Source organism: Nematolebias whitei, chromosome 15 (genome assembly GCF_014905685.2).
Source record: "Nematolebias whitei isolate Nwh7 chromosome 15, NemWhi1, whole genome shotgun sequence".
Lineage (NCBI taxonomy): Eukaryota > Metazoa > Chordata > Actinopteri > Cyprinodontiformes > Rivulidae > Nematolebias > Nematolebias whitei.
Window position 1 is genome coordinate 35097723 of NC_056512.1, and position 12953 is coordinate 35110675.

Below are 12953 nucleotides of genomic sequence, written 5' to 3' on the forward strand. Positions count from 1 at the left end.
CCTCAATGGGGTCATCAAGAGTGTAAAGAAAGATGGAGAGTGGAAGGTAAGTTGCTCATTAACCCCCCCCCCCTCATCTATTTCAAGCAGAAATTTTTAGTGTTTTTTTATGTCATTCTATAGGTTTTAATTGTGGATCACATGAGCATGCGGATCCTGTCCTCCTGCTGCAAGATGTCTGACATTTTGGCTGAGGGGGTGACCAGTATGTTTACATGCTTGTATCTGGTGTTTTTATATGTACATTTATTTAACATCACTGTTGTTGTCGTTTTGGTATATTTTCTTTATATTTCAGTTTTTTATGAAAAACTTTGTTATACATGTTTTTTAAAAAGTTATTTAAATGAGACTTTAATAGTACATCACACATCACATGTGGGATGTATTATATGCATATTATTATATGTATATTGTATGTATCAATATATCACATGTTTACAGTGATATATTTTTAATGTTTTGTTATGCACTTGTCCTCAACACTTGTTTTTCTTTTTCTTTTATTAAGTAATAGAAGCTAATAAATATAAGGATGTTACAGAATTAAAGCAAAAACATTTTTTTTTATTATGCCTTGGGAATTTTAATATAATTTTCTTGGTGTTCTGAACAGTTTTGTTATTCCTGCCACCATGCACTACTTTTTTATGCATGCCTTAAATAATATTGTTCTAATCCTTCTTTCATGATGTTTATGACAAAAACATTGCTGTTTGCAATGGTTCTTGATCAGATAATTCTAATTAAAAATTTATTCTTTTATGTTTTCTAGTTGTGGAAGACATCAATAAACGCAGGGAGCCAATTTCTAGTTTGGAGGCCATTTATTTGATCACACCAGTGGAAAAGGTTACTTGTTATTGTTTGTCAGTTTATTTTTCTATTGTTAGATTTATGATTGTATTTTAGTTAATTTAGTCAATATTGCATTAGTTTTTATTATTTATGTTCAATTACAGTCAGTTCATGCCCTCATTTCTGACTTCAAAGATGCAACGTTTACATACAAGGCAGCGCATGTCTTCTTCACTGACAGTAAGTTAAAAGCATTTGTAAATACAAAAAGACTTATCAAGAGCTAACTTTAGATACACTATAAAAAGACCTTAAACTGCAACATTTAGAAAACATAAAAAAAATTAACCATCAATTAACTTTGCATTTCTGTTTTCCATAGCCTGCCCTGATGATCTCTTTACTGAAATTGGGAAATCCAGAGTGGCTAAGGTTGCCAAGACTTTAAAAGAAATCAATGTTGCTTTTCTACCATACGAGTCTCAGGTAAGAAAATGTTCTTCTTTACAAAATTCAAGAAATGTTCTTAGTGAAACAGGCTTTTTTTCCACTAATGTGTGCATCATGATTGTTTATTATAAAAGTGACTAATGGAGGTGAACTTTGATCCCTTTCATCCATGTAGGTGTTTTCTCTGGATGACCCAGCTTCATTGTACTCATTCTACAGTTCTAAGACAAATGAAGGTAGAAACAAAATGATAGAGGTTTTGGCAGAACAGATTGCAACACTGTGTGACACGCTTAATGAGTACCCTGCAGTTCGATACCGCAAGTATGAAAATATTGCAAGAAAGTTATTTAAAGTTACTAAAGATTGCCACTTGGGCATGATGATTTGATGTTGTGTAACTCTGGGTTTTAAGGGGACCTGAGGAAAATGCTAAACTGGCTGATGAGGTCTGCCAACGCCTAACTGCTCATAAAGCTGATAACCCAAAAATGGGCGAGGTAGGATTTATTAACACCGCTTTACACAACAAGTCCTACATGCTTTGTAGCATATATACCATCGCTTGTCAAAGTGAAAAGTTTTCATTTTTTGTTTGTGTTGTTAACCAACCTGTCAGTATCGGAGAACAGACTTTTGTTATCTGCAGCTGTTCTTTTTCAAACGTTGTAGACGTTTCTGTGGTTTCTGGGTTTTATTTTTATTTGTCTTCTGCTTTGCTATACCTTTTCTCTTTTACCTTCTTCTTCTCTGTCTTTCCTAGCTGATAATTCCTTGCTACAGAGATGGGTCTTGACAGGCATGTATTATTGCTCTCTTTTTGCTCCCATACATCAAATAAATTAGCATGCCATGCTATCTAAAACCCTCTATATTTATTTTTGCTGAGGTCAAAACTACAAGTTTTTTTGATGTGCTGTCTTGTTTAAGTTCTTAGAACCAAACTCAAAAAAGATGCTAAGAATTGAAATGTATGGCTATGTTTAATTTTTTTTAGGGTCCAGATAAGGCACGATCTCAACTACTGATTGTTGATCGTGGGTTTGATCCCATCTCACCTATTCTACACGAGCTGACCTTACAAGCAATGGCTTACGACTTGCTCGATATCAAACAGGACATCTATACGTATGTGAACGTTCAAATAAAAAAATGCTGCTACTTATTTACCATGTTATTGTTTCTGTCTATAAAGTTGCTTTCGATGAAAGCATGTATTATATTAATGATCTGTGTGTGTGCTTATTGTTAAGTTATCAAACAACTGGCATTGGCAATTCAAAAGAGAGAGAAGTCTTATTGGATGAGGATGATGATCTCTGGGTTCAGCTCAGGCATATGCACATTGCAGATGTAACAAAGTGAGTTTATCAGTTATACCTATATATATGGATCACATTATGACACTTTCTGAACAGTTTTGCTGTGTGTGTGATTCTCACTTTTATTTGATTTATCACTAAAAAATAAATAGTTAAGAAAACATTTAGTTACATGTTTCAAATAATTAGAATTACATTAATTTGTTATAAAAAGATTTGTGCTAATAACAATTTTAAGATCACTTTTTATGTTGAATCTGTAAACAGTTTAGTGTATGGATTCATGCAGCATATTAATAAAGAAAAATCTGATGGCAATTTTGTAATTGGATTATAATATGGTTGCACAGAGGTACTCTAAATATTTTCTTGCATTGGGTGACTACTCTCTGTTATTCCATTGCTGCAGGAAAGTGACAGAGCTTCTTCGCACCTTTTGTGAGAGCAAGAGAATGAGCACTGATAACGTAAGTGTTATTAAAGATATTCCATATAGAACAGATTTTCTTGGTAAAAACATACCACATATTATGTTAAAAGTTTGGTAAACATTTTCTTCCTTTCAGGCCAACATCAAGGATCTTTCTCAGATGTTGAAGAAGATGCCACAGTATCAGAAGGAGCTGAGCATGGTGAGAAGAAGGAACAGACAATTTTATATTTTTTTGTATCTGTATATTATATTGATCATTTTACAATTCTAAAGACTTGTGTCAGCTAGAAAAATACTGATTTATAATTTTTATTTTTTCAACCAAAACGTTTTTTGAAAATATTTTTCAATATTTTTTACACCCTTTCTCTTCACAGTACTCTACTCATTTGCATTTAGCAGAAGCTTGTATGAAGAAATTCAAGGCCTCCCTTGATAAAGTTTGTGAAGTGGAGCAGGTCAGTATGGAGCATGCTATAGAAACTTGGGATTATTTAAACTCATATTCCCAAATTTGACATTTTAATTTTACAACATTGTCACTGTTTTAAGAAAACAGATCCTACATATGAACAAAAATTAATGTAATATTTTTGTTTGCTCTGTGGAAGCTAATTTCTTCTTGTGGCTATTACATTATCTATATACCAGGGGTGTCAAACTCACTTACAAAAGGGGACCAAAATTAAAACCTTTTTCAAACTAAGGGCCAGTTTCAGAATCTACATTAACTCAAGTTTGATACCCAACATCTTTTCTTGGTTGCAGGTTCCTCAACAAGTGTTTGATTGGCCTCATTTGATGTTCTCTTGCATTTTTGACATCATAATCAAAGATTACTGGAAAAAAAATTAAAGTGATAAAAGTATTTTACATTTAACATAACATCTTGGGGGCCAGATAAGATGTCAACGAAGGCCACATTTGGCCCCCGGGCCTTGAGTTTGACACATGATATATGCACTTCAAGCTATGAATACTAATATATTTTTGACTTTAGGATCTCTTTCTTTATACTTTGTTTGCAAAACAACCTGTGAGTCTATTACTTTTATAATGCAGGTATCATGAATGTTATGTTTCGCTGATGCTAACTGAGGGAAAAAAATGGTAAAATTTATTTTTAGCTTTTCTGGGTTATATCAACATACTATTGACACTGTCTGATATTTAACTGCAAACCATAACGGAAATATTGCATAAGAAGCTTTGGAGCAGACAAACATCCATATGTCTACAAAAGTGTAAAGAAAGCTGGTATGTTATTACTGTGAGTTGAAAGAATTTAATACGCATATACCACATGTATTAATCTGTTTGCCAGACAAAGCATGGGATGAAGCCACAGTCCAGACCACTGCCAAACTTTGAGTTATTTTTTTGTGTGTGCCAGACATGCTTACATAGGTGACATGCTTTGCCACATTTAGCCTTGTGTTAGATGAATCCCAAGCACACAGACAATGATGATCATGGCATGCTTGTAAAACTACAAGTTGTGAGTGTTAATGGGCTCTTTTTATAAGTAAATCACTCAACCACGCTAATGGATTGTCAGCACATCTGAAAGCTGCCTCTTTAATCCTGCAGGCATGTTTTGGCTCCGAGATGGATAGTGTGATCCAAACTGCTGTAGTGCTTTCAGCTGGCATTTGTTTTAAGTGTTTTATATAGTTTAGGCGACCAGGAATAAATCCATGTGTGTATTGTTCTTTTAAAATCCACAGGACCATTATTTTTCATTATTTTGATCTTTTTTTGGGGATTGGAAATGTGACTCTGAAGGAGTTTCCTCTGCAATTGAGGATAAACAGTTAACAATCAGATCAATGTCTCACAAGCAATGCTATAATTCATTGAACCAATAAATATTTTTGTGTGCTAGCTGCTATGCCATTTTGCTGCCAATCTAGTGATTGGCAGATATTTCAGTAGCAGCCAGTAGTTAACAAGGAATGTCTTGCACAGGACCTGGCAATGGGATCAAATGCAGAGGGAGAACCTCTGAGGGATGCCATGAAGAGCATCGTTCCTGTCCTCCTCGACAATGATATTGGGGCTTATGACAAAATCCGCATCATACTGCTGTTCATTTTCCATAAGAAAAAAGGTTTGTATTTACATCACTATTGTTTTTTTTTTTTTTTTTAATCTCATTAAAGTTATAACATTCTTATGGGTTACAAAGCAAACTAGTGTATGACTGTTTTGTGAATAGCAGAGCATCTGAGTTGTTTTAAAGGCTTTTAAATGTGTCGTCATATTTAGGCATCACGGAAGAGAACCTGGCCAAGCTCATCCAACATGCAAACATACGCGAAGACAGCAAAATCATCACCAACATGGAAAAACTGGGCTGTAACATTAGAGCTGGGGTAAATGTCTTGATTAGTGCTCTGTTACAAGAAAGTTATTGAACTGCTGTGAATGTAAATGCCATACCTCACCATTTGTTGCATACATGTTTTTTCTGACTTTTGGTTTTGTTAGGGATCCAATGCTGGAAAAATGCTGCCTGAACGAAAGGAGCGAACCGAGAGTACATACCAACTCTCTAGGTGGACGCCCATTATCAAGGACGTCATGGAGGTAAAAATGCCAAAGTGAATTTCAGATTTTTTGGTGACCACCTAAATTTGTTTCAGCATTTTACACCATCTGGATTTTTGTTTTGCAGAATGCCATTGAAGACAAACTCGACAGGAAGCAGTGGCCATTCATCTCTGATCCCGCACCAATCAACACAACTCAGACTACAGTCAGGTGGGTTTTGGAAACAGAAATGTTTATAAAGATTTTTTTTTGTATTTTTTTTTGTATTTTAAGGACTTTTATTTTTTGTGTAAATTATATGAAGTGACACCGCAGGCATACTGTTGTCTTGTAAAAGCTTTTATCTTTGTAACTAAGTTGGAGCCCAGCTTTTGACAGAATAAGCTGGGGTGGAAAGGTGAAATAAATTTAGCTTTACTATGAATGTGCTGCAATCCCTAAAGAACTTCCCATGATAATGGTGCCTGTAGAAACCTTGGACCTTTTTATAGATAATCTGCATAATGCTTATCAGCTTGCTTTTAAGCAAAGAGCAGAATTAAAGAAGAATAGATATTAATAGTGACCCTACGATGTAGGATTTTTGTATTAAAACCAAACATGACATGTTGAATAGCTTTAACTCGACCTGTGGACCATTATGAGACAGATTAGCATAACTCTAAAATACACATTATGTAACATGTTCATAACCGTAGCAGGAAAAATAAAACTGCAAATGAAAGGCCTGATGAATTGCTGAAACTGATAGTTTGGTTCCTTGTTACCAATTAACAGTTTTTGAAATAACATTTTTCTATATCTTACAGCAGTGCACGATTTGGACACTGGCACAAAAATAAATCTCCGTCAGAATATCGCACTGGCCCTCGGCTTATTATCTTTGTGATTGGTGGGGTGTCACACTCAGAGATGCGTTCTGCTTACGAAGTCACTCGAACCACTGACGGGAAATGGGAAGTTGTTATTGGTAAGTAAATGTTTTTATGAAGTTATGATCCTTAAATATAGCTCTGCCAATTGTCCTTTTTTCTTCACAATCACTGAAACTTTCTCTTTTTGCAGGGTCATCTCACATCTTGACTCCAACCAGCTTCCTCAATGACTTGAACAGTTTGGACTAAATTTCAAATTCTAAAACGTGCTCCTGAAGCAGGAATAGCACATCTGAATCAGGGTAGTTTTTCATTAGTGTAGTCACTGGTATTGTGCCTTGTATATCATAATAAGTTAACTGAATTATGAAGAAATATATGTAATCACTGAAGGTAATTGCTGATTCTTTATTTTAGAAAGGTCTTTTTATTGTTTTTGTGTCTGAATTAGGGGTTCTTGTTCTGCTGATTGAAAGTGAGTGAAAATATTTAGGTAGATATTAATAGTATTTTGATAAATATGCTTACCAAAATATATATATTTGATTTGCCTAAATACACACTTAAAACTAGATCTTCTCAGACCATGTATTTAATTAAATTGTAACTTAATGGCATTCTAATGATGATAAATATGTAATAGTAACTCTATAAAATAATTTTCTTTGAAGGCGTTTTGTCAAATCTGGAAATTGATTTCTTGGACCACATGTGACAACTGCTTTGATGAACTTTTTGTCTTTAAAATATTTTCATAAATTGTACAAAAACTATGTACTTTAATATATACCATGGGAACTTGTGGGGTGGATGTTGGTTTTTCCAGTCAATAAATAAATTATAAATGAAACACAGCTATTTCCATTTTTTTTTATTCTGCATGTGCTCAAAGTGACCTGTGTATGCTTGGGGATATTATTAGTTTTTTTTTAATTCTGTAACTGTGAAGCATTTTTTAAACTAAACTTTGATGCCATTTTTAAATTTGATAAAAAATTACAAGATATTTAAAAGCCTGCTCAACCATAAGATTGACCATACTGATATTGTTGGCCTGTACCACTTGTAGTTTGGAAGTTAACATTTGTGGGTATGAAAATTTATTATGAGAGTGGTGTTTTTTATATTTTCACAAGTCTATTAGAAGCAGTTTGGTAATCTCATGGGCTTCCAGCATAGTCATGATAGGATTTTTAAACTAAACAATATTTTGTTAAAGCTTTAGGTCAAAAAGAAGAATTTGTACACCTTAAATAAAGAGATCATCCCTCTCCATGTTAAGGATTATGTTTTTATCTAGGATTACAAATCGTGATATTAAGAAGAGCGCTGTAGCTGGGGTCTTAAAAGCAGTAGGTTAATGCTCACGATTCAGAACTTTATTTTAAAGCACTCTGCCATGTTGTGTCCAGTTTACATTTGGAGTAGCATCAGTTGGAATCATTTCCTTTTCACAAACCGCAGTTCATTTGAATAATGGAAACGCATCAGTTCATATGAAGAGTTTATAATTTTTTTATAATTTTTTTAAGTCTCAGTGCACCGTTTTGAACATTTTAAATTGCTTTTCCTTTATATTTGATGATGGCATCTGCTGAAGAGGATTTGTCATCAGAAGCTGCTGATGTACAGGTGAGGTGAAATATGTTCAAGTAGTGGTATTTGCTGGTATTTTTTTAAAGTGCCAAATTAAATGTTTAATAATTTTTATGCTTCACAGTGATATTGGTAATTAACTGTTGATTATACCAACTGAATTTTTTTTTGTTTTTTACGTTAGATTTATGGTGCACATGGTGATCTCAATTTTTGGCTTCTGGACTCTCTGATAAAGAGTTGCTATATGATTAACTATTACACAAACAGTCTTAAATTAATTTGGTAAAAAAAATATACAACAATAAATAAATATTTTTGACAGATTCAAAACTGGTACCTTCATTTAAAAAGATGAAGCAGATCCTGGATGTAACCAGTTCCTCACAGTGACATTGTGTGGTTGGACTTGTCCTTTTGTGGACTGAACCATCAGTATTTACTCCTGTTCCACATAGTAATAAGATCAATAAATCTGGAGAAAACCTTAGTTTGCAATGACTACTGGTATTTTTAACAACCAGATGCTTGAATAGAAATAATAAAAAAAGGTAAGCTTATTCACTAGCACAAGTGGTGGGTTGCAAAACTTAACTCCAAAATGTTTTTTTGTTGTTTGTTTTGTTTTTCAAGGAACCTGAGAATGATGATCCTCAGAATTTTGCAGCCCAGAGTACTTCAGATGGAGACGGGAAAGATTTGTTGTCACCAGACCATCACTTAGAAGTTCCTTCTCAGCGTACCTGCTCAGACTCTTTATTGGTTTGTTTCCTCTACAAATACTTCAGCATAATTACTGTTCATCTTTACCTTACTTGCCTTATCTTTTTTGTCAATAAAGGAAGAACCACCTGAGGAACAGCAAAAGTCCATAAATATGACTGCTGATGATCAGCATGGACATAATGAAGAGCAGCCATGTATAGTGGATCCCAGTAAAAATGATCCCTGCTCACCTGAAGACACAGACAATCCAACCATAAACATAGGTATGTGAAACTGTTAACACTTAAATAGTTCTGTCAGTCAATATATTATCAAACACTTGTGTGATTTAGTTTAAAGCTCATCTCTTTTCCAGATCCTGAAATTTTCTTCAACTTTTTGGCCCTCACTCAAAGCCGAAGGCTCGATGACCAGCGACTGTTTCTTCCATCATTGCCAGGATTACAGAATGAAAACAGCACTTCTAATGGAGACACAAGCTACTTGTGTTATTTGGTCTCTAAAGTTCAGGTTGGTGCATTTATTCAACTTAAAAAAAATAAAAAAATTCTCATGCCATTAAAATAAATTGGACCTTCAGAATCTTAGCTGAATATTACCCAAATTGTGGTTGAGTAATATCAATCTATAAAAACATAATAAATAAAAAAAAAACCTTTGTCAATTTTGTTTCTTTATTTTAAAATTTGGAGTTAATTTAAAACAATTGACCATTTATTTTACTGTGGCTACAAATCAGAAAATTGCATTCTGTTGAAATCACTCCTTTGCGTTTCAGGGCTCCAGAATGGAAGACCAAAGGTGTTTTCTACCTCAAATTCAAACTCCCGAGCATTCACCAAAACTTAAAAAGTCCTCTTCTGGTATTGGCCTTGTTCGCTCAGCCTCCTTCAGTGGAAGCTCAGATTTAGAACAACTAAAGAACAGTAAAGCATCTTCTAAAAAGGTTTGTGTTCAAGATACTGTTGCCATTTTTAACTGCAACAGTCATGTCCAACATCTATTTTTACTCGCCTAAATTTGTACCGTTTATAAACTTTCTATCTAGGAATTCACTTCAGCTGAAATTGAAGAACTTTTAACTTTAATGAGTCATTTCCAACGAGGGCGAATGGATGAACAGCGATGTGTGTTAAATCCCCAAGATATACCCAAAGACCAGCTCAATCTGAGCACATTACCCCCAGGTTATAAGCATCTTTGGATATTTTTGTTTTGTTTCACGTCTGACATTAAAATTATAGCCATGTATGTTTTTAATCATATGTATATTTTCTCCCATACATTGTTTAGATGCAGAAAAGCTCTTCGCCTTGCTGGCAAACTTTCAGGGCCGCCGGCTTGACGACCAGCGAATGTTTCTCCCTTCATTACCAGGAATACAGAACGGCGGAACCACAACACCATTATCTGCTGCTGAGAGGGATGCTCGCTACTTGTGTTACTTGGTTTCTAGACTCCAGGTTGGCCATAAATGAAAAATAGTCTATCTGCTTCACTTTTGTGAGATTTTGACATTTTTATTTCTCCACAATCTTAACAAGAACCTCGGGAACTTTTGTCCTCACAGGGTTCAAGAATGGATGAACAGAGATGTAATGCACCAGAAGTCCTCAAAAATCTGTGCACTCCCTCTCCCCAACGCAAAGACTTCACGTTAGACACAGATAAACCTGACCAGGAGCCAGCCTTTTTAAAAACTGACAAACAATGGCAGGTCAGGTGCACTTCCATACATTATACTTATATAGTTTGACCTATAATTTTCCTATTTCATTCTCTTTATTTAGGCCATTAAACAGATGTCTGTAACAATAGATAAGCTCAGTCTTCTTTCTTTAAGGACTTATCGGTAGACGAGCAGGAACGGTTCTTTGAGATGATAAGACATGCACAAAGTAGACGTATGGAAGAACAACGGTGTTTCTTACAACCCAGTACATCTGCCACACCAATACACAATGGAGGGGCTTTAAATTTGGCTTCCATAGGTCAGAAAAACACACAAACACCTCTGATTTATTTTTCTGAGATGTCATTAAACACCGTTATTTATTTTTTAACAGGGACAGGAGCTGATGCATTTGTCAATATTGTCTCTTCTAATCAGGCCAAACCAATTGATGATCAGCACATTGCATCTCCAACTCAACCAGAGGTAGGTAGAACATTTGGAGTGGCTGAAATTGCCAGAAATGCAAATGCTGATATCTCAATAAGTTGCAAATTTATTTTGGATAATAGAGAAAAGTGGTTTGCATCTCATATTTTCACAAACTCACATTTGCTGCTCCAAATTAGAAATTTGTTTAATAAGTAAAAATTATGTTTTGTCAATAAAGAAAAAGGCAAAGAAGAAAAGGCATGTTGATTGTAACATATTTGCCCAATAAACAATTTTACTCTGTTTGCATGTTTTATTAAACCACAGTTTTAATGGTGACTGTTGAAGTTACATAGTTGAAAACGTTGTAACCCTTATTTAACTGTTTTTTTTCCTAGGTCTCACCACCGCTTATCATGGTGAATGAAGGAACACCTGCCACATTGAGGAAGGACGATTGCAGACATACCTCTCAGCTCCAGGTGTCTTGTACAGATTCTGCTCCTGCCTTGACCCTTCCCAAATCGGCCTCGTTTACTCCTGAGACAGAATTTCAAAAAGATCAAGACTCATCAGCACAGGTAAACAAAACAGATGCACAAGTTGTTTGATTAGAAATGTACAGTGAAAGCACAATCTGGTCTGATAGTGATGAATGATAATGAAAATGATTCAATGCATAGGTCATTTTGAACACTACTTCCTTTAACAGCACAGTTTTTAAGATAAATTAGTAAGTTCACTTTATAAGGCATATTGCTTTTTTTGCTTTGAGTGAGTCTAGTCTGACAAAGTTTGCAGAAGGCCTCCATAACAATAGCTGCCATTGGCCAATTCTATGAGTATAATAATCTTTTTTTCTAACTTATTTTATTTTATTTGTGTTTTTTTACACAGATGACACTGAAAGTATCAGTGAGCATAACACCACAGCCAGTAAGTTCTTTATCAGTAAAATGAAAGTTTTAGTCTTGCTGAATTCTTGAAAATAAAATAATTTATTTTTGAAATGCTTTTTTTTTTTGTTTGTTTGTTTTCAGGGACTGAAAAATGACTTTCAGGTTCCAGAAGTCTTTTTAACTCTTGGTGCTCCAGGAGATAATGTTATAATTCCCCTGAGCCCAGTATTTGGTAGACCCCTATCCTTAGACTTGAATCTTGTTCCTAAAAAAGATGCTAATTCCAGACAGTGCTCTCCAAGTCATGCAAGTCCCAGGAAAGCTCATTCACGGCCATCATCTCCTTATCGTGATGAAACACATCATGTAACTTCATGCTCAGATGACAAAGGGAAGCTTTTGACCCACGCTGCCAGTCCAGTTGAAGATTGCTCTTCCTCCTCAAATGAAAAGATTCTTCACTCAGCTCAGACGCAAAAAGGAAACGGTCATGGAGAAAAATGTAAAGGATTTCTTGGAAAAGTAAAGGAAAAGACAGAGCAAGGAAAGGGGAAGGGAGCTGGGAAGAAAGATAAGAAGAATTGTATTTCAAAGTAAATATTTGCAAACTTTGTACATTGTGCATCAAATGTCGACTAGATAATGTAATAAGTCAGTATTAACTTGGAAAATAATTAGATGTTTGTTATTAAATATCCACAAAAAAGATCCTGATGGAATTAAGTAATAAATTGGTGGATTAATGTTATGTATACAGTATATAGTGTGTATTGTAACTTGTCTTCTGAGCTCTGGCAATCAGAGTTTGCTGCTCTTTTTTTCTAGCTGTAATGTATGTAGATGAAAATAAAAGTACTTTTTCTGCTATCAAAAAATTGACATTTGATTAATTTGCAATAAACAACATGTCTGACAAACTACTAAAATATGAAAAAAGCACTGCATGGTATTACCATTCAAACAAAATGAACCTGATTTCATGTTATTACTGTAAATAAATTAACTGGCTGCAACAAAGGATGAAAAAGATCTGACATGGGTAATTGCAAAAAGTTACAGCGATGGTATAAGCAAAAATGTATATTTGTGTTTAGGTTTATGCTGAAAATATTTTGTCATTTTTACACTGGGAAACAAATAACCGCAAGAAGTAAAATATAAGAAAATGTTTTGAACATTTATTGAAGCTTTAAGGAA

At 34.5% G+C, this 12953-nt stretch overlaps 2 protein-coding genes and 1 long non-coding RNA gene across 3 annotated transcripts; all 3 read left to right on the forward strand.

Annotated features, from left to right (window-relative positions):
• Position 1: 1 nt before the first annotated feature.
• On the forward strand, positions 2-6789 carry stxbp2 (syntaxin binding protein 2; the record flags this gene model as incomplete). The annotated part of the gene is made up of 18 exons (XM_037688566.1): positions 2-46; positions 124-205; positions 776-852; positions 963-1038; positions 1181-1284; positions 1424-1572; positions 1664-1748; positions 2246-2376; positions 2502-2609; positions 2980-3037; positions 3137-3202; positions 3381-3461; positions 4972-5113; positions 5272-5378; positions 5494-5592; positions 5681-5766; positions 6366-6526; positions 6622-6789. Coding segments are annotated over 18 exons (1716 nt in total), but the record flags the coding sequence as incomplete, so codon positions are not given.
• Positions 6790-8766: 1977 nt separating this feature from the next.
• On the forward strand, positions 8767-9192 carry LOC119421747. The gene is made up of 3 exons (XR_005187378.1): positions 8767-8789; positions 8869-9016; positions 9109-9192. It is a non-coding gene; the product is annotated as an uncharacterized LOC119421747 (long non-coding RNA).
• Positions 9193-9770: 578 nt separating this feature from the next.
• LOC119421183 lies at positions 9771-12353 on the forward strand. Its single transcript, XM_037688567.1, has 8 exons — positions 9771-9940; positions 10047-10216; positions 10324-10470; positions 10597-10744; positions 10820-10911; positions 11256-11438; positions 11755-11793; positions 11898-12353. Exons 1-8 carry the CDS (start codon positions 9841-9843, stop codon positions 12351-12353), a joined length of 1335 nt encoding a protein of 444 aa, XP_037544495.1. The 5' UTR covers positions 9771-9840.
• The last annotated feature ends 600 nt before the right edge of the window (positions 12354-12953 follow it).